We start from the raw sequence: 22,075 nt of genomic DNA on the forward strand, positions 1-22,075 counted from the left end.
ATTTTTGTATCAGAGCAAGATTCAAGGTTGTGTCAACAGGCGATAGACTACAGGATGAAGAGAGGAACTGGGGAGACACACGGGAGAATCCTGACTTGCTACAACTCAGATAATCAAGACGATGGATCCAAGCAATCTACCCAAATAGCATACATATGGCAAATTCCCATAAAGAAGTTCTCTTATATTTACTCTTTGGAATGGATATTCATATGATACTTAAGATGTGAACTCTGTCTAAAGCTTCTCCTGCACTCTGAGCATTGATATGGCTTCTCTCCTGTGTGGATTAGTTGATGTTTTGAAAGGCTGGAACTGGTACTAAAACGTTTCCCACAATCTGAGCATATATATGGCTTCTCTCCTGTGTGAATTTGTTCATGTTTTAGAAGGTTGGAACTGGTACTAAAACATTTCCCACAATTTGAGCATATATATGGCTTCTCTCCTGTGTGGGATCGCTTATGCACTGAAAGATTGTAACTGGTACTAAAACATTTCCCACAATCTGAGCATTTATACAGCTTCTCTCCTGTGTGAATTAGTTCATGTTTTAGAAGGCTGGAACTGGTACTAAAACATGTCCCGCAATCTGAACATGTATATGGCTTCTCTCTTGTGTGGGATCGCTTATGCATTGAAAGGCTGGAACTGGTACCAAAACATTTCCCACAATCTGAGCATTTATATGTTTTCTCTCCTGTGTGGGATCGCTTATGCATTGAAAGGCTGGAACTGGTACCAAAACATTTCCCACAATCTGAGCATTGATATGGCTTCTCTCCTGTGTGGGATTGCAAATGTGTTAAAAGCTTGGAACTAGTAACAAAACATTTCCCACATTGGGAGCATTTATATGGCCTCTCTCCTGTGTGCAATCGTTTATGAATTGAAAGGGGATAACTAACATTTCTCCCACAGTCTGAGCATGTGTAAATTTTCTTCTTTTTCTGGATTGGCATGTTCTTGAGAAAGTCAGAACTCTGCCTCAAGTTTTCATCATATTCTCTGTCCTGTATTTCTCCCAAAGAGGAGGCTACATCATTTAAACTTCGGTCAACTTCTCTTCTGAGTTGTGCACGACTTTCGAGTCCCTGCTGACTTGCTTTTTGTGTCTCAGCTTCCAGGAAATTAATCCATTTTCGACTGACGGATGGTCCAGTGAGATCACTTTGCTCAGATTGACCCCATAGAACAATCTCCTTCTCACCCTCACTTGCTTGTCCAACATCTCCTTGGGGAGAAAAAAGAATAACAATTTGAATCATCTGTGTTTCGTATGGAGGGAACCAGACACCCCCATGGAGTATTCCTCAGTCTTGTCAATTTGCAATCTGAATTTCTTAGGACTTCATACATCTTGGCAGGTGGTTAATCAGCCGCCCTGAGCCTCCATGATGGGAAGGCAGGATACAAATGTAATGAATGAATGAATGAATGAATGAATGAATGAATGAATGAATGAATATGTAGCCTTGGCGTAATAATATTACAATAGTGTCTTTCTGATATTGTCAATCCCCTCTCTAATGATTCTGCATTATCTTTCCTTTCTTCCCCATTCACTGTACATCAGCTAAAACACATGGATACTTACTCAACCAGCCCGTTCCTTCATCGGTTTCTTGCTTGACTTCCACATTTGGGGTGTCTTCTGCACAAGAGTCTTTGTCCAGCCAGCTAGTTTCTCTGTTGGTCTCTTGCTTCATATCCACACTTGGGGTCTCTGATGTGCATGAATCTTTACCCAGCCGCCTGGTTTCTCCATTGCTTTCTTGCTTGTCTTCCATATTCAGGGTGTTTGCTGCACAAGAGGAACTATCCCTTCAAGATCACATGAATTTGCCTCACAATGAGTTTTTCTCCAGGAATCACATGCATGGCCATGAGGATCTACCCGTCTGCTCGCCAGCAGGTACGAATCTCCCAGGTAACAGAATCACCTTTTCCAAGCTCATCTCCCCACCCTGAAATAATATCACCTAAGCACACATTTCCTATTAAGCATCTTTTTCCAAGGAAAATTCAAACTCTCCATTGACAACTTGGATTCTGACATTGGCCTAAATGAGAGCATAATTTCAAATATTTCTCCAGTCCAAACGTGCAACCAACAGCTTTAGAAAGCCCAGATAAAAATATTACTTTGACTCTCTAAAGCTTATGCCACGGAAATCTCGTTAGTTTTTAAGGTGCTACTGGATTCGAATCTTGCTCTTCTACGGCAGACCAACATGGCTACCCACCTGAAATTACGTTTATACATTTATTCTTAGCACTGTTAATAATCTGAGTAATGTCCTAGTACTTCCGTTTTCAGGGGCAATGTACCTCTGCATGCCGGATGTTGGAGTAAAACAACATGGAAGGGCCAATTGTAGTCATGGGGGATTGCTGGAGACAACTGGACCCTGTGAGTGCAACTCTATTCAGTTCAGAATCTTACTCAGGTATACTGGGGCTCATTGCCAGGACAGTATTCGTGGTAAACCAGCCAGGAAGATACACAGGCAGATTACACAGAAGAATTTCCATGTGCTCAGATTGGTCCATCTATTAGAACATGTAACCGGAAGGATCCAACCACAGTGGAAACGAAGAGAGACAAACTTGTGCTTTTAGGATTTCCCTTTGCATCTTTCATAGTTCCTCCCATGCACAGATCTCCTTATGAACCCCCATACCTGCCCCCTCCTTTCTCTACAGGAATCCCCACCCCTGAGGCACTCACCTGTTCCTGAAAACCAGCCCAGGCCTGCAAAATAAGGCAACAACCATCATCTCCCAGAGAAGAAAAAAACAGGTGGACTGAGAAGGCCACTCCCTTTAATGGGCTGCTGGAACCTCAGGCTCAGTGCGTTTAACCCTTTCCAGCCTGACCCAGAAAAAGGGAAGGAGGAGGAGGAGGAGCACCTCTGAGCAGGAGAGTTGGGTTCCTGCCATGACCCCCCCCCCCACCTACCTTGCAGATGACAGGCAGGAGTTCAGCACATGCAGCCTTTTCATTCGCTGCATTTCTATGGGTAAATTTCCACCTGCCATGATGCAAAGCACAGAGATTGGCCAGGCGGGCATCAGACTGGGCTGAAGGCCTCTAGCAGCACAGCTTAACTGAGCCCCCCCCCCGCCCCCATATGTATCTTGGAGACTGAGGATTCCACAGGGAGTGGAGGTCTTGCACGTGCCCAGAGACTAGGTGGACTCTCCCATTATGATCCAGCAAGGCAGGTCTTATAAGCAATAACATAAAGTCATGCAACGACTGCCCGTTCAGTAGCAATTAACCAAGAAAGAGTGAAACCTCCATATACAGAGGAAGCACACCACTCACGAACCAAGGCTAGCAACAGGAGTGGATTCTTACATTCATGGAAAGGTTCTGGCCAGCCACTTTTAGAAACAGAATGTTTGAATGGATAGAACCTCCTTCTGATTAAGGAGGGACTCCTTCCAAGCTAGTTTTTGTTTAGTGTTTCCATGCCCTGCTCTTGATCAATACTGAACAGCTGGAAAGGAAAACATCTTTGGGGAAAATTATTAGAACAGAACTAGCACTTTCTCTTTATGACTCTGTCCCTCCTTCCCAACCATGGGTCTCCTTATTACCCCCCAATTTTCTCCACGGATTAGGAACATTTAGGAATCTCTTCTCTTGCCTGTTCCCACCTGCAGTGTTATGTATCTGGATTTTATTCCTTGCTAATGTCTTTTTTTAAAGTGTTGCTATGAGTCGTATGAGTTTAAATGCCTGCCTCTGAGGAAAGAAGGAAGGGTACTGGATGGGTGAATGGAGTCTGCACTGATTGGCCAGTAACAGTACCGCAGGGGACAGAGTGAACACTCTCTCAGCACTGTGACTAAAAACTGCAGTTCACTCGAGTTAAGGCAGGGGAAAATGTGTGGAACCTGAGAGAGTCTGTGAGTTTCTCTACATAATACATGCTACACAGGCACACTCAAGTGTAGGGAGAAGCAATGATGTCTGGGAAGTGTAGTTTTAAAAGACAGAGCCAAAAGCTCTGTCAATTTCACCTCTCTACACCAGGGTAGTTTTAAAAAACAGCCTGTGGATATGGCTCCTCAAAGGGTTTTTAAATTTCATCTTAGAGCGGAACTACAAGTGACGAATGACACAGGTTGGACAGTTGTCAGCTTCCCTCAAGTTTTGATGGGAAATGTAGGCAGCTTGGCGGAATGTTGGACAAGTGACAGCTGAAAAGTCCATTGGACAGCAGACAGAGAGCCAAGCTGCAAGACCAGGATGCCAACATTTCCCATCAAAACTTGAGGGAAGCTGACAAGTGTCCAACCTGTGCCTTTTGTCACTTGTAGTTCCGCTCCTAGTCTCCTTGAAGGGTCTGTCAATTTCACCTCCCCTAACCTAACTCACAGGTTTGCTGTTGGGAAAAACTGGAGAGGGAGTGGGGGGAATGCTGTTGGCAATGTTGAGGTCTCCATTGGAGAGAAAAGTGGGGTGTAAATAAAATATATTAAACAGGTATATTGATTGACTGAGTTTTTACTCTTTGTCAAGAACGAGAGCAATGTTATTTCCTCACATGCACTTCTTTAAATGTGTTTGTGAGTTTGTGTGATTGTGATAGCATTCTAATCCTGCATCAGGCCTGCAGCCAACTAGCCATGCAAAGGAAGGTGCCAATGAGGACACGTGTGAAGAGCCTGAGGTGGAAGAACACGCAGAAGCAGCAGCAGAAGTTCCTGATGTTCGTAAGCCGGTGCCTATGCCTGCCACACAGTATTATACCCCATGATAGACCAGTGATATAAACCAGAGCTGTCCTATGGATTTTAGACTATGATATCACAGAGTTTCATGTTCCATGCAAAAAGGACAGTGATGGGGAGGAGCCATGATTTGGAGCTACAGCATGCTGGCCAGCCCAACCCAGCAACCTGGATGGCAGAACTGAGGGGATGGGTGTCATAGGCAGGGTTGTATAGCCTGGAATTGCAACTAGTGGGAGACTGGGGGAATGGACAAGGGGAAAGCAATTGGCATCAGTGGGACCTCATATCCAGGGAAAACCTGGAAGTAATGTCAGTCCTTTAGGAATCGCTGGAAATTCTATGGTAAAACAATAGAGATTTTGGCAATTTCTAGAGAGAACTGGCATCACCTTCCAGGTTTTCCAAGGAAGTGATATCACAGTATTAGCCCATCAGCCATTTTTTACTTTTCTCCTACCACCACTCAGTGATAGATAGAAACAGGAGGTAAGAGATCCCCCACTGCTCCCATGGTATTGGCAACACTAGTCACGTGGCTGCCATTTTTAGTGTCCCCGGCACACATACACCCCCACACACGTACATACACTGTTTCCCTAGGCAGTTGCCTAGGGCTACGTAATGGGTGGGCAACCCCTGGGTTCCAGAGTCTTGCCACCGCATTTAGTACTAACTGTGGCTTCTGAGTCATCTTCAATGGCAACCCCATGTATTTTGTATTACAGTTGTCCAGTTTGAAGGTAATGACATGGCTGCTGTAAACCAAAGACTGGAGCATATAATGCCACATCTGGTTTTCAAGGCAATTACTTTAAATTAATTCTTATAAATATCACTGAGAGTAAAAGAAGTCACACACAATCAAAACCTCATTTATATTTACTTATTTAAGACTTTTATACCTTGCTCCCCCCACCCCATCTGGGGACTTGATGCAATTTCTGGATCTTGGAGACATCTAAGAGTATACATTACCTTTAAACTGGATAGTCTTGATCATTTTATCAAGGTTAACAACGGTTTACAAATCAGCCAAATATTGTAGTGATTGTTGCATTAAATCTATCAAATCAGCATAACTATAGAGAATTTTTCCTTGCCCTTCTTTTTCTATTTCAGATGCTTCCAACACCTATATACACTCTTCCCCCCAAAAACTAGCAAACTGGCAAACTCTTTAAGATCAATTTATATGGCATTGAGAAATACCCAAATACACTCTTCAAATTCCAATATATCAAGGAAATAGAGGTCTTCAGTGTCTACAGAAGGTTGCTGAAACGAAGCAGCATAATTAAGAACCTTCAATAAGTAGAACCCACAAACCCAAATAAATGAATTTTTATACCAAAATGAAGATTAGGGTCTTGCCAGCAAAACAGAGAACTTCTTTAAGTTAATGATTTTATTTAAACTAAAGCATGCCTCTTTTTATTAGGCAAGAACTTGATAAGTAAACAGATGCTAATGAAACCTACAAATACAGAAAAAAACACATGCAATGGATGTGAAAGAAAGCTGGAAGAAGTCTGAGATGGCAAATGCCAGGATGGAGAAGCAAGAATGTGGACACTGGGTGGGAGATCAGAGACTTGTTCACCAGCAGCAGCCCCCAGCACAGCAACAGCTGAAGGAGAGGGGTGGGGAGAGCCCAAACACCCGGGCAGAAAATGGAGAAGTGTCCCCCTGCAGCTGCCCATGCTGAGGATCAGCCACGGAAGCAGATCAGCATGCCACACATTGCTCAGGAGCGGAGCAGGGAGCACCTAGCAAACAAGGCATCCAGCCAGAGACATTAGTCCCAGAGGAGAAGGATGGCACCTGGCACCAAAAGGAAGAAATGCTGGCGGGAAACCTAGAAGCAGTTGCTTTCTCCCCCAGACTCCTGTCCTCATTCCTCTAGAGTGGGATGGCAACCCCCTATACGTGGCATCACAAAGTGGGATGGCAACCTCTTATACGTGGCATCACAAAGAACGTACAGGGGCACCCCAGGAAGGTGCAGGTGGGCACAAAGGGAGCATGGTGACGCAGAGGACAATCCCCCAGGAGCCCAGAATACGGAGTGGAGGCCAGGACTCTGTCTGAGGATATGGGTGACAGTCAGAGAGAGAAACAGACAGGAGAGAACTGGGCAAAGAGATGAATCTCATCAATGGCAGCTGTCATACAACACTTCATGGCAAAAACCAGAAAGGTCAGCCACCTTAATTGGTTTCACGCAGGTTAACTGTGATTGGATGGCTATTCCACTGTGTGAATCTTGTGGTGTACAGTAAGCCTTTGGCTTTGACTGAAACTCTTTCCACACTCCAAGCATTTATATGGCTTCTCCCCTGTATGAATCCTTTGATGTACAGTTAGGACACCTTTCCAAGAGAAGCTCTTCCCACACTCCAAGCATTTATATGGCTTCTCCCCACTGTGAACCTTTTGATGGGTAATTAGGTTGCCGTTCTGCGAGAACCTTTTCCCACACTCCAAGCATTTGTATGGCTTCTCCCCTGTGTGAACCTTTTGATGTGCAATTAGGCTGCGATTCTGCGAGAAGCTTTTCCCACACTCTAAGCATTTGTATGGCTTCTCCCCTCTGTGAACCTTTTGAAGTGTAATTAGGTTGCCATTCCGCGAGAAGCTTTTACCACACTCCAAGCATTTATATGGCTTCTCCCCTGTATGAATCCTTTGATGTATGGTTAGGACATTATTCCAAGAAAAGCTTTTCCCACACTCCAAGCATTTGTATGGTTTCTCTCCTGTGTGAACTCTTTGATGTGCAATTAGGCTACCATTCCGTGAGAAGCTTTTCCCACACTCCAAGCACTTGTATGGCTTCTCCCCTGTGTGAACCTTTTGATGTAAAGTTAGATGGTCACTCCGAGAGAAGAGCTTCCCACACTCTAGGCATTTATATGGCTTCTCTCCTGTGTGAACCCTTTGATGTACAGTTAGATGGTCATTCTGAGAGAAGAGCTTTCCACACACCAAGCATTCATATGGTTTCTTGACTGTTGTAATATTCTGGTAGTTTTTAACACTGAATTTGCAATGGAACCCATTCTCATTCACATGACCCTTCTGCCTTCTCTTTCTCTTCCATTTTTCATTGTGGGCTAGAACCTCAGGCTTATTCCTGCTCTGACAGGCAGCCAATTCCTTCTTCTGGTTTTGTTTTGCCCCTCTTTTCCTTCTGTACCATCTCTTCTCTACCACTTGATCCCTCGATTCCAAATCAACCTCTGGATCTTCATCTTTTTCTACAATCACCCTTTCTGGTGCCTTCTCACTTGCCAGCTCCCCCATGTCTGTAGCTGGAAAAGAAAGACAAATAAAATAAGGATGAAAAGGTACAAAATCCACTTAGCAGGTACACTCAGTAGTGAATGGTATTTTGTGCAAGGAGAGCCACTTGCTACTCTTGATCAGCAGCCACCCCATGATGGATGAGCCCTGAGAGCTAGAGGGTCAGGAAGGAGCAGGGGTGTGAAGGATCCCTGGAAGCCCTGGAATGGCCCTTCGGCCCTGTCAGTTTGCCCCAGGGAGGACGGGCCAAGCCCTGGGTAGGATGGAGCCTGGGGGAGTAGCAGAATCCCCCCAGGATGGCCTTATAAAAGGCGGGGCGTCCAGGGTCCCCGGGGAAGAAGAGCAAGGTAACCTCCTGGGCAGCAGGCTACTCAGAGGGAGAGAGGATGCAAACGTGCGGTAAACCCGCCTCCTCCCCATTTCTGAAGTGTACCTGGCAGCCAGCCTGGATGAGAAGGTCACTCTGGAAGGAGCCACCTGCAGGCTCCGATGTCCCTTCAGCAGAGGGGAGGAGAACAATGTAAGCTGATTTCTTTACTCATTGGGGAGGAAGTCAGCACAGAGAGGGTGGGGGTGAGAACATCCCCTCCTTTAAAAAACAAAGGGGTTTAACAAGGTCCCTCATCTATTGGAGCCTCTGGGGTTTAGTGGGTAGAGCGTCTCCCTAGGATCTAAGAGGTCTAGGCTCAAATCCCCACTTTGCCATTGAAAATTGCTGCCTGAGCTTAGACCAGACACACATTCTCAACCTTACCCACCTCACAGGGTTGTTGTGAGAATAAAATGAAGGAGAGAAAGACATGAAATTAAACAACAATACTGTGAGAGCAGTGAGCTACAGGCCTGGTGAATGGAATGGGTAGATGGGGTCTAGTCTCTATGATTAAAGGATGTGTCTGTCTATCAGGAAACAAGGCAGGGCACTGGAAAGCTGGCCACCAGGTTCTGGATGACTGTGGGATTAGCACTGCCTTTTGGGAATCACTACATCCTGGCTCAGATTGTCTCAGCAACACCCCTGTGCTGGTTGCAACTGAAGCAAAGGCTGACGTGCAAGAAGCCAGAAGATGGAACAAACAGAGAGGGTAGAAACTATCCCCTCCTTTCCAAATCAAAGGGGGTTCAGCAACTTTAATGAGCTATCCTATTCACTGTGGTATAGTGGTTAGAGTATCTGACCAGGAATTTCGCGTCCGCCAGATCTACTAGTCTCATAGGGCTATTAGAAGCAGGAGACGAAGGAGAAGATGATGCAAGCTCCTTTGGGTCCCCATTTGGGGGGAACACAGAGTATAAATGAAGTGATTCCCTCTGCTATTTGCAAAGGAAGCGACAGTTGCTGTCGAGGCAAACATAACTCAGCAGAAAATATATCAGCGCATTAAAACTTAGGGCTGGAAAGTGGAGTAAGCAGGTCAGGCCTGAAGTAAATGAATAAATGGCTATTCGCCATGGCGACTGGAGGGAACCTACAAACAGGAGCTCTGCCACTGAGCAACGGCCCCTCCTCTGCCCTTGTCTAATCACCAATGAACTCCCATCATCATCAGTCACACACAGGGGGACAGCTACTTTGCGTCAAAATAGAAAAGCCAAAGAAGAAAACAGGGGCCACAGGGATTTGCTAGCAGGAAAAGATCCTTACCCAGAGAGGCCACAGTCTCGTAGTTTTCCTGCATGACTTCCCGGTAGAGTTTTCTCTGGCCTGGATCCAGAAGATCCCATTCCTCCTGTGTGAAGAACACGGCTACCTCCTCAAAGGACACTGGAGATCTCTGAAAGAGGAACATGTTGCCCAGTTGAGCATCTATTCCTGTCCCTGAGCCTTCCAGAAAGGAAGAATTCCATTGGCCAGTCATTTGATTAAAAGAATGCAATACATCTCACCAATTGTAACAAAATTGCATTACGTTTTTTGAGCCTGAGAGGTATAATGTATTGAAAGGCTCAAGAAATACAGACTCAGAAAATTGAATAGAACTGGGCTTCTGTTGCTCAAATTCTCTTGAACCTCAAGCCCACGATGGAAAAATACTCTAATTGTACGGGTGTCTACTATGCTATCTTACACAGTTCATCCCAGAAACGCATGGAAATTTTATTTCAACAGAATGTCTGTTTTAATTGACTGTTTCTGCAGAGGTGTTCTGTGTTACTCTAAAGCTTGCATCTAGATCTATAAACATTAAATAACCTAGCTGATGTCTTTTGGTTCATTTTTTAACTAACTCAAGGCGTATTCACCCCAGGGTGTGAGTCTTGGTGGGTGAGAAATGCACAGCACAGAATGCCCAGAGCAAACCTGCCGCCCACGCTCCAGTAAAAAGTAAAGGTGTGCAAGCACCGAGTCATTCCTGACTCATGTGGGACGTCCCATCACAATGTTTTCTCGGCAGACTTTTTACGGGGTGGTTTGCCATTGCCTTCCCCAGTCATCTGCACTTTACCCCCAGGAACCTGGGTACTCATTTTACCCACCTTGGAAGGATGGAAGGCTGAGTCAACGTTGAGCCAGCTATTTAAACCCGGCTTCCAACAGGATCGAACTCAGGTCATGAGCAGAGCTTGGCTGCAGTACTGCAGTTTACTAGTCTGTGCCACAGTGGGGCGGGGGGGGGGACCTTTCCACATATTTGTATATTGTGGAATGACTGCAGCTGGGACTATAAGAAAGCTACTGCTACATCTCAGCAGATTTTGGATTTCAAACATAAGCAGTCTAAGGAAAAGATAAACATATTGCAGAAAAATACCTAATTTTTAAATGATTGTGTTATGTAATAATAGTAGTAAGATAAAAGCTAGGAGGCTCAAAATGAGCTTCAGGACATGATTGTGGGAGTTGCAAAAATGAACGAACCCAAAACATCACCTTCCTGATTAACTCCAGAGCATTCCTTTGTTACTTTGTAATGGAAGGGATGGGTTTACTCCAGAATATTCAAGAAGATGGAGGCGGCATAAACAGTGAGGACGGAGTATATTCCTTCCTCTACAAAACTGCAGACAAATTGAAAGATTTCCAAATTAAAAGATCCTATTAAGGATGGATGATGCTCACTGGAATCTTAATCTAGAGGAAGTAACAACATGCATGGAAATCAGTCACTGTTGTGGGGGCAAAATATGGCTCGACGCCTCTTCGGGGCTTAGCCTGTGAGGTGTGCAGGGGCAGAGAGCATCTATTGTGAGTGCAGGGAGCTACAACAGCCTCTAAGAACAGCCAATGAACCCCGCTGCGTGTGACCAGATGTCTGTGTAACCGTTAGGGTTGCCAGCCTCCAGGTAGTGGCTGGAGATCTCCTGGAATTACAACTGGTCTCCAGGCCACAGAGATCAGTTCACATAGAGAAAATGGCTACTTTGGGGGTTGAACTCTATGGAATTATGCCATGCCAAGGTCCTTTCCCTCCCCAAACCCCATTTTCTCCAGGTTTCAGCCCCCAGATCTCCAGGAATTTCCCAACTTGGAGCTGGCAACCCTAGTAACCGTGAAGAAGAAAATCAAGCCAGGCAGCTTGCACCGAGCACATTCAAGGGCATGAAAGCGCACGTGCCCGTCCGTGCAGAGATCCAGCCGGAAGGCAGCAGCTCCCTCCAGCCAGCCCTTCCGCCTCTTCGCCTCCTTCTTCCATCCCGTTCACACGTACTGTCTCTCCCCGCTTCGTTTAGGAAACCACAAACTCACCTTTCCTGCAGGCGCGCAGAAGCCAAAGTCTGTCTCCGCTCGGGGAAAGGGAAGGAGAAGCGAGCCCGCCCGGCACTCCATGGGCCCCAAACCCCCTTCCTAGAGCAGCGTCCGCGGTGCTCGTAGGGCCCGCTGGGAATTGCAGTTCCCCGCGACAACGAGAGCCTAATCGAGCTGCAGAGCCGAAGCGTTTGGGAAGGGAAGGTTTCCTGGCTCTCCGGTCGCTGTGCGGGGCAGCCTCCCATGAGGGCCCGCTGGAGGGAGGGCAGGAACACCCTTCATAGCTGACGTAAGAGGACAGGACTGGGGCTCCCCTCACCACGGGTTGGGGGGGAAATTTGGATTTTGCGTGGCTGCGGGGAAGGGGCGTCTATGGTTTCATAAACAGCTCTTGGGCAAGAAAGGTCGGAGAGAGGAGAGAAAATAGGCTTGAAATAAGGAAATGAATTTGAAAGAGGAGGAAGAGGGTGGCTGCAGAGAGGAAGGCATTTCCAGGTTGCAAAATCGAAGAGTCCAGTAGCACCTTTAAGACTAACCAACTTTACTGTAGTCTGTAGCATAAGCTTTCGAGAATCACAGCTGGACTCTTTTTGATTTTGCTACTACAGACTACCACAGCTAACGCCTCTGGATCTATTTCCAGGTTGCTTGCTCTTCAAATAAGTCTGAATGAGTTCCATACAGTGCTATTATTTACTACTGTTGTGTGTGTAGAAAGTGTCCTCAGCTGGCAGAAACCTTGTGCCAACACTGTAGTTTGGTGTAATGGTTAAGGGCAGCGGGACTCTAACCTGGAGAACCGGGTTTGATTCCCCGCTCCTCCGCTTGAAGTCAGTCACAGCTCTTCCAGAGCTCTCTCAGCCCCACCCACCTCACAGGGTGTTTTGTTGTGGGGATAATAATAACATACTTTGTAAACTGCTCTGAGTGGGCATTAAGTTGTCTTGAAGGGCGGTATGCAAATCGAATGTTATTATTATTAATAATAATATCACAGCATCCCTCTACTTCAATCCCTCTCACCCCACACCAAAGGATTAAGGTCTAATCTGAGCAGGCCTTAGGTTTGTTAGGAAAAAATAGAACAAAAGTCATATTGCCAGGTGCAGCTCAGGAAATCTGTGGATCTTTTGGGGGTCGTGCTTATCTAGGATGTGATGTCACTTTGTGATGTTATGTCCCATTGCTGATGATGGGGGGGGGGAAATAGTAACAATTGCGCTTATATAATAATCATAACTCTGCTTATATACTACTCTTCTAGACAGATTAGTGCCCCACTCAGAGTGGTGAACAAAGTCAATGTTATTATTATCCCCTCAATAACATTGGGAAGCTGGCCTGAGAGAAGCGACTTACCCAAGGCCATGCCAAGCTCATGGCAGTAGTGGGATTTGAACCAGCAAAGTGCTGATTTGCACCCAACCACTTAACCACTTTGCTACAGCAATAAGGATCTGGGACAGAGGAGGCCACAGATGTCAGGGAGAACGGAAATCATAAATGAACCCAGGAACATCATAAACAAACCATAGAACTGCCCATAATTGGAAGCAGGGGTGGAGGAGGAGGAAGGAAGGAGCCCTTTACAAACATTCTTATTGAATAGGTACATGAAAACTCCCAGATTCAACAGGGTTGTTGAGGATGAAAAAGGCAATGAGAGACTGTGAGGATCCTGCTGACACAAGCTGTCCTGAGAGGCAAGGAACTCGGGTGGGGAAGAGCAGAAGCAATGTGAGGAACCAGCTCAGGCCTGCAGCTTGGGAAAAGCTTCATGGAAAAGAATCAGCTTCCTTCACAGTAAGGAGTTAACACACAGGATAGCCCAAATAAATGCCCAGTGTGTGGGGAACTGTTTCACCCCATAAAATATACGCTGATTTCCAATTAATAAAGTACCATGCGGCGGGGGGGGGGGGGGAGATATTAATCCCTGGGGAGTGGAAAAAGCTGGCATCAAAGCAAACGGGTTAGAATGTTTTTTCTTGTTGAGTCTCTCTCTTCCTGTCTCCCAGGTTATTTAACTGGAGAGATAACCTCTAAGGATTATGACAAACTGCTACAAAATAGGCTGAAATAACAGGAAACCACTGGGGATCACATACAGGTCTCAGCTCAAACCAATTTCATCATTAGTGACTTGCGACCCGTGCTGGACAACGGTATCCCTCTCTCACAAGCACTGGGAGGAAAACCTTTTCTTGCCCTCAAAGAAACCCCTTCTCTTAAACAACTTCTCACTCACAATAATGCACTTCCTAACATGGACACAGACTCTTAGACAAGGGCCTGCAACAAACCAAGAGGCCAACTTTGTTCCCACATACACACTAACAGCTCAATCAATGGGCCTAACAACACCAGCCATACCAACTTAGGTTCATTCACTTGTTCATCTTACAACGTTATGCCGAACTGCCAATACTGCCCTTCTGTTCTCTGTATCGGACAAACAAGTCACTCCGTATGCAAAAGAAGAAATGGATATAAATCTGACATTAAAAATCACAACACTCAAAAACCAGTGGGAGAACATTTTAATCTTCCAGCCCATTCCATTGCAAATTGAGAAAAAAACACACTCCCTGCCCCAGTGCGAAATAGGGACATGGGATTGTCCTCTCTCCAAATGTGAATTTTCTGCATTCCCTCCCCTGCTCTAATCAAGCTAAGTACATTTCACATTGTCTCTCCACATCCTGCCTTACTTTTTTGCAACACCCCTCCCATCTTCAGATGGAGAAAAAAACCCCCTCAAATCTCCATTCCTACTAATATCTGAAAAGCATATACCCTGAAAACAATTTGTTGATTGTAAAGGTGCTACTGAACTTGAACCTGGCTCTCTAAAGTTTAAAGTGAGAGACTTCACAACCCAAGGCAGGCACATGGCTAAGGAAAGAAGAGACCCAGGGAAGAAATTTCCTGGTTGCATTCTCCTTCCCCCTTGCTAGAGTTACCTGTGTTTCCTGCCCCCCCCCCCCAATGCTTGAATTGCTGGCATGGGGAGCTCAACAGGGCTTTTGAAGAAGAGGAGGAGGAGATAGGGGGAGCTGCAAAGCAAGTGTAAAAGCAGAGGGGGGAGAATGAAAGCACCCTCCCCCATTTTCTACTGCGCCCCCCTCTGAGGGTCCCCATCCCACACCCAAGAGAACCTCTTGACTCTTTGTTTGTGATCCAAACACTGCACCTTTGGACGGTGGACGGCATTCAAGTTTATAAAGGAGAGACAGACGAAGGAGAAAGGAGAGCAGGGGTGGGGGTGGTGCAGAGGGCCACTAAAGGAAAGGCTGAGAGAAAGAGAAATTTGGGAGAAACAAAAAAAGCTCCCCACCATCTTTCTTTGTCACTCTAACAGGCAACAACAAAAAGATACACATGATGCCATCTCTGCCATCTCCTCTATGTGGTAAAGCGAAGAGCCACCATGAAATTAGCTCAGGTAAGGGGGCAGGCCACTGGACAGCAGATGGCAGGAGTGCTTTTTTCCTCTGCTGTAGGGCTCAAAGGATTGAGATTGGTTGGCCCTTGGTTGTGGGAATGTGACATGTCAAGGCTACCCACTGAGAACTTCTCTGTGGGAAGGTGGGGAAATGGTCACACCCTGTCCTGGTGAATTTTTTAATTTGCATCCAATTTAGGGCCTGCACCGCTCAGTTTTGTGAAAGATTTCAACAGCTACAAAACCCCTGTGGGATCTATGGAAAATAAACTCTCTGAGATAGAATGATCTTTTATAGCACAATAAAGGATTAGGGTCTCGGCAGCTGATCTTCTGCCAGCAGAACAGAGAACATCTTTAAGCTAATGATTTTATTTCAAGAAAGCATAACTTATTTTAGGCAAATATGTTAAGTAAACACAAATGCTACGTAATTCTACAAGTGCACATACAATGAAAATCGGGTCTCTTAACATTTCTCAAAATTAACTAAATATATGAATAGGGGTGTGCACGCACCCCCCAAAAACAAATGGGAAATCCAGATCCAGGATTCCCAAAAAAAAATCCAGGATTCCCAAAATCTGAGAAAGATTCTCTGATCCAGTTCAGACATATCAGAGATCCAGGTTAATTCAGCCATTAGACCATACAGAGAAAACTTTCTGGGAGCTATACGGAGGGCTGGAGGGGGGTAATTTTTCAATGAAACTCCACCAAATTTGCAAGGAACTTATTTCTGTCAGTCCTCTAAAGCCAGCCCCCCCCCCCAAGTTTCATGAAGATTGCATCCAATTCTATGGGCCCCAAAAGAAGGTCCACATAGCAATTCTCCTTTATTCCTTATGAGGAAAATTATCTGAGGGCTATCTGGGGAACTGGAGGTAGCATTTTCCCACCAAACTTGCAGGAAACCTACTCCTGACTGTCCTCTAGAGACCACCCAAGTTTCGTCAAGACTGGACCCTAGAGTCCAATTTTATAGGCCTGTGAACAAAATGACCCCTGTCACCCCACAAAGTGCCATTCTCACAAATGCTGTTTCCGGAACCCAAGCTTTGTATGGTTTCCCCCATGTGAATCTTCTGATGCTCAGTTAGGTTGTCGTTCTGAAAGAAGTTCTTTCCACATTCTAAGCATGACTTCTCTTCGTGTGAATCTTTTGATGTTCTCTTAGGCGGTCATTCCGAGAGAAGCTCTTCCCACACTCAAGACATTTATATGGCTTCTCCCCTGTGTGAATTCTTTGATGAATAATAAGTTTGCTATTCTCAGAGAAGCTCATCCCACACTCCAAGCATTTATATGGTTTCTCCCCTGTGTGAATCCTTTGATGTACAGTTAGGCCTCCTTTCCGAGAGAACTCCTTCCCACACTCCAAGCATTTATATGGCTTATCCCCAGTATGAATCTTTTGATGCACATTTAGGGTACTATTCTGAGAGAAGCTCATCCCACACTCCAAGCATTTATATGGTTTCTCCCCTGTGTGAATCCTTTGATGTACAGTTAGGTCACCTTTCCGAGAGAAGCTCTTCCCACACTCCAAGCATTTATATGGCTTCTCCCCTGTGTGAATCCTTTGATGTACAGTTAGGTCGCCTTTCCAAAAGAAGCTCTTCCCACACTCCAAGCATTTATTTGTCTTCTCCTTTGTGTGAACATTTTTATACTTAATTAATGTTCCATTCTGAGAGAACCTCTTTGTACATGCCAGGCATTTATATAGCTTCTGCCTGGTATGAATCTTTGAAGATGCATTTACAGTATCATTCTGAGAGAAGCTTCTCCCACACTCCAGGCATTTATATGGCTTCTCTCCTCTGTGAATCTTTTGATGTTTACTTGGGTTGCCATTCCAAGATAAGCTCTTTCCACAATCCAAGTGTTTATAAGTTTTCCAGCATGTTGTAGCTTTCTGATATATTTTAACACTGAATTTGCAACAGAACCCATTCTCATTCATAGGATCCTTCTGCTTTCTCTTTCTTCTCTGTGTTTCACTTAGGGCTGGAACCTCCAGCTTCTTCCTGCTCTGATTCTGTTTTGCTTCTCTTTTCCTTCTGCACCGTTTCTTCTGAACCTCTATACCCTCCAATTCTAATTCCACTTCCAGATCTTCATCTTTTTCAACAATCACCCTTTCTGGTGCCTTCTCACTTGCTATCTCCCACACATCGCCAGCTGTACAAGAAAGACAGAAATAAAATAAGAATGAGTAAGTACTTAGTAGGTACACTCAGTAGTGAATGGTTTTTATTCCAAGAAGAGCAGGGGCATGGTAAAACTTCAGCAATATCTAACCACAACCCAGAATATCTTGGAGAGGAAGAAAGAGGTTACCTGAATAGGAGGGAGGAGAATTGGCCACTGACCTGAGGATTGGCCACTGACCTGAGGATGATCCTGGGAACTGGAATGCCAAACAAGAAGGGAACCTGAACATCCTGGCTCAGATTATCTCCAGACCCCTGCAGGCAGCACAGACCATGCTCTATTCATTCTTAAAGTCTCTTCTTTCCTGTTAAAATTGTGCTTAAGAATGAATAGAGCATGGTTTCCAGTCCTGAAAAACACCAGGCTAACAAAACACTCTATACCCGACAATAGCCCTGCAGAGAAGATTAGCACATCAAGCACCAATCCATACGCAAAAGAACCTCCTCAGGATACAGTGAAGCCTCCCTCCATTAGCATTTCACACCCTGGGAAACTCTTACAGGATGACTCAGCCCAACCCCAACCCTCTTGAGTAGATATAAATGACCTGCCAACATCTTTTCCACACTGTGACACTGAGAGATCTCTGTCTTTTGGTGCTACACCTCTGAAGATGCCAGCCACAGCTGCTGGCGAAACGTCAGGAACTACAATGCCAAGACCACAGCTATACAGCCCGGAAAATCCACAACAACCATCGTTCTCCGGCCGTGAAAACCTTCGACAATATATTTCTAAGGCTGTTGCTTCATCCAGTATTGCTGCAACTGTTTCGTTAGGACTAAGGCTGGGTTGAAAGTTTCCTGGAGATTTTGGTATGGAGCCTAGGGAGGGTGGAGTTTGAGGAGGGGAGGGATGTCAGCAGGTTATAATGCCCTAGAGTCCACCCTCCATAGGAGTGAATTCCTCTGGAAGAAAGGATCTCTGACATCTGGAAATCAGTTGTAATTCCAGGGAAAATCTAGGCCCCACTTGGAGGATACCAACCTTAGGCATAAATACTAATTCACCATTCAAACTACCATAAATATCACCAGAAGTCACTCCTTTAGTAAAATAATATAGCAATGGCAATGTGCTATCAAGTTGGCATAGGATACAGGAAGGGGTGGGCTCCCATATGCAACAACTGGAAGAGGAAGTGTGGGGGGGTTCCTGGCAACAACCTGGGCCAGGATAAACGTGCCAATGAAGATGTTTTCTTGAGCATAATGTACACAGAATCATACTCTAGAGGAAGCAGCAAAGGAAGATTACAGCCCTCCTGACTGTCCCATCAGCTACGGAAACCCACCGGGTGGATGCACCAGGAGGCCTTTCCAGTGGCAGGCCCACAACTATGGAACAGCCTCCCCAGGGAAGTGCACCTTGTCCCTTCACTATCCATCCCCAGGATGCAGCTGTAGATATTTTCTGTGACCAGAAATCCTAAACTGTCTTGTTTTTAACTTTATTTTTATCCTGTGATTGTTTTTACTTATATTGTATGTTGCCTTGTTCCTGCATAGTTGAAAGCAGCTAACATTTTTTTAAACCAACCAATCAATCAGATCCAGGCAAAGGAAGCATATTGAAAATATATAGCAAATGTGGCCAAAGACCACCGTGGCATTTAGCCTGCAAGCATTCAAGGGCAGAACACGTAAACAACAATACTACGAGAGCAGCCAGCTACGGGACTGGCGAGCAGAGTGGGCAGGTGGATGTGTCTGTCTGTCTCAGAGAAAACAAGGCTAGGCACTGGGAAATGGCCCACCAGGTTACAAAACAAAGGGGATTCAGCAACTTCCCTGCACCATGAGAACCAGTGCTGGTGTAGCAGTTAAGAGCATCTGACTCAAGTGACCTTGGTCCAGTCATGTCCTATCAGCCAGATCAACTTTTCTCACAGGGTTGCTATAAGCATAAAAGGGAGGCGAAGGGAACGATGTAGAGTAAAATTAAGTGATTCCCACTGCTGTTTGCAAGGGAAGCAACGGTTGCCGTTTGCAGCACGAATACCTCAGCAGAAAATATATCAGAACATCAAAACATGGGGCTGGAAAGTGGAGTAAGCAGGTCCGACCTGACTGGAGGGAACCTCCAGAAGGTAAACCCCTGAGTACCAGTGCAAGGAGGCAGCCGCAGGGGAAGGCCTCAGCCTCTCTCTCCTGTTTGTTTGGCTCTCCAGGGCTCCTAGTTGGCTGCTGAGTGAGGCAGGATGCAGGATCAGACCGGCCCCTGAACTGGTCCAGCATGACTCTTCTTATGAAAAGAGAGAGACAGCAGGCGGTGGCAGTCAATTTTTCAGCTGTATAAGGGGAAGCCCCATTTGTTTTTTTCAGTGGAAGGGAGGTAAGTCCGTGGCAGGTGGAGTGGAGGGAAGGAGGCCAAAGGTCACCTCACCTTCTCCCCAACTACCAGAAAGATATTCCCACAACTGCAGAACAGAGAGAAAAGAAGGGAGTCAAAGCTCTCCTCCTATCTTCATAGCTTACGCTGTAGACTAAAGCTAATGTGGGCCTTGTCCATTCCTGGCTGGAGTCCCCACTGGGACCTGCTCTGAGCTGGCCAAGGAACAGCAGAACATTACAACGGGAAGCAATTCTGCCGCAAAGATCCTCATTCATCACCGGGAATCTTGCTGCAGAGTCTGTTGCCTGGCTCCTCTTCATTCACCTCCCAGCTTCCCTCTTCCTCAGCTTTATGGTATAACAGAAAACTCCCCTCCACCACCCAGAAAATTTCACTACAAGGGCTAGTGCCTCTGGAGCACCTTGCAACCAAAGAGCTTCCTCTCCAAATGCCTTTCCATGGATTACCATGGACTGAACCAGGGACTTCTGAAAAGCCAAACAGGAGCTCTGCCACTGGGCGAGGGCCCCTCCTCTGCCCTTGTCTTTCACCAGTAATGTTTCGCCTCTCCTCAGTTAACCCGAATCAATGACTGTTGGAGACTCACTCTGTGTCGAAACAGAAAGGCCAAAGAAGAAAGCAGAGGCCACAGGGATCAGCTGGCAGGAAAAGATCCTTACCCAGAGAGGCCACAGACTCGTAGTTTTCCTGCATGACTTCCCAGTAGAGTTTTCTTTGGCCTGGATCCAGCAGTGCCCATTCCTCCTGTGTGAAGAAAACCGCCACCTCCTCAAAGGACACCGGGGATCTCTGAAAGAGGAACATATTGCCCAGTTGGTCATCTGTTCCTCTCCCTGAGCATCCAAGAAAAAAGAAGAATCCCATTGGCTGGTTATTTGATTAAAAGAAAGCAATACATTTAACTGACAGCAAGAAAAATTGCATTACATGTTTTCAACATCTAAAAGGTATAATATACTGAAAGTCTCAGAGAAATGCAAACTCATAGAACTGCTAGAACTGACCTTCTGTTCCTCAAATTCCCTTACAACTCTAGGCCACTTAATGCAAAAAAACCTGAATTAACTGTAAAGGTATTAACTGTACAGGTATACTATCTTGCACAGCTCACCCCAGAAATGCATGGAAATTGTATTTCAACAAATTGTATTTCAACAAAAGGTTCCTGATTTAAATGATTTTGTCTGCAAAGACGTTCTGTGTTACTCTAAAGCTTGCATCCAGGTCTACAAACATAAACTGGCCTCGTTAACATCACGATGTCTTTTGTTCCATTTTTTCCTAACAAACTCAAGCTCCATTAATCCCAGGCCATGATCTTTGGGGCTTCACAAGTGAGAGATGCTGGGCACAGAATGCTTAGCACAAACCTGCCGATATCTAGATACCTGAATTGTGGAATAACTGCAGCTGAAACTACGAGAAAGCTACTGCATCATCGCAAAAGATTTTGGATTTCAAACAAACGACCTAAGAGAAAAATAAACATACTGCAGAAAAATTACTAAGGTTTTTGGGCGGAGGGGTGTTATCTATACTAATAAAATGAAAGTGAGGATCTCAAAATGGGCTTTGTGATGACTGTGGGAATTGCAAAGCCAAAGCTGAAGACAATCGAAACATCTTGACCTTGTAGAAACGAGCCAGAGACCCGCAGCACTTGAAAGACTAACAAAATTTGTGCTGGGCCGTATGAGCTTTCGCGAGTCTCACTTCTTATAGGTGCTACTGTTGTTCATTTTTACGGCTACAGACAATCAGCTACCCATCTTGATCCTGACCTAGATTAACTTCAGAACGTTCCTTACTACTTTGAAAAGAAAGTACTCCCGAGAAGCAAGGAAAGTCGACACAGCACAGAAAGGGAGGGCGGAGTAGATCCCTTCCTCTACAAAACAAGCCTTTGGACATTTTGCAAATTAAGAGGATGATGCTCAGTGGAATCTTACTCTAGAGGAAGCAACAACCTGCATTGGAAACGTCGTTATAGGAGCAAAAATGGCCAAGCGCCTCTTCGGGGGTTAGCCCCCGAAACCCCTAAAACAGACCCAGACACACATAGGGAGGGCAAGGAGCTCGGGGAGCCACGAAGAAGAGACAATGAACCACGCTAGATCAGACCAGCGATCTGCATCGGCGATCTGCCCGTGCAAAAATCCAGCCCGGAAAGGGAGCCGCGCTCTCTGCGCCCAGAAGCTCCCACCGATCCTTTTCTCTCCCCTGCCACAAACTCACCTCTCCTGCGGACGCGCAAAAGCCAAAGTCTCCCTCCGGCCGGGGAAAGCCACGGAGAGGAGAGACCCCCTGGAGCTCCA

The 22,075-nt window shown here is 45.7% G+C and overlaps 1 protein-coding gene across 1 annotated transcript; it reads right to left on the reverse strand.

Moving 5' to 3' along the window:
• Positions 1 to 188: 188 nt before the first annotated feature.
• On the reverse strand, positions 189 to 22,075 carry LOC129327771 (zinc finger protein 345-like). The gene is made up of 5 exons (XM_054976527.1): positions 21,996 to 22,075; positions 20,420 to 20,549; positions 16,353 to 17,369; positions 7,031 to 7,691; positions 189 to 903 (listed from the first exon to the last, which is right to left on the reverse strand). The coding sequence occupies exons 2-5, from the start codon at positions 20,451 to 20,453 to the stop codon at positions 189 to 191; spliced, it is 2,427 nt and encodes an 808-aa protein (XP_054832502.1). The 5' UTR covers positions 20,454 to 20,549; positions 21,996 to 22,075.

The sequence above is a fragment of the Eublepharis macularius genome, chromosome 4 (genome assembly GCF_028583425.1).
Source record: "Eublepharis macularius isolate TG4126 chromosome 4, MPM_Emac_v1.0, whole genome shotgun sequence".
In the NCBI taxonomy this organism is placed as follows: Eukaryota; Metazoa; Chordata; class Lepidosauria; order Squamata; family Eublepharidae; genus Eublepharis; species Eublepharis macularius.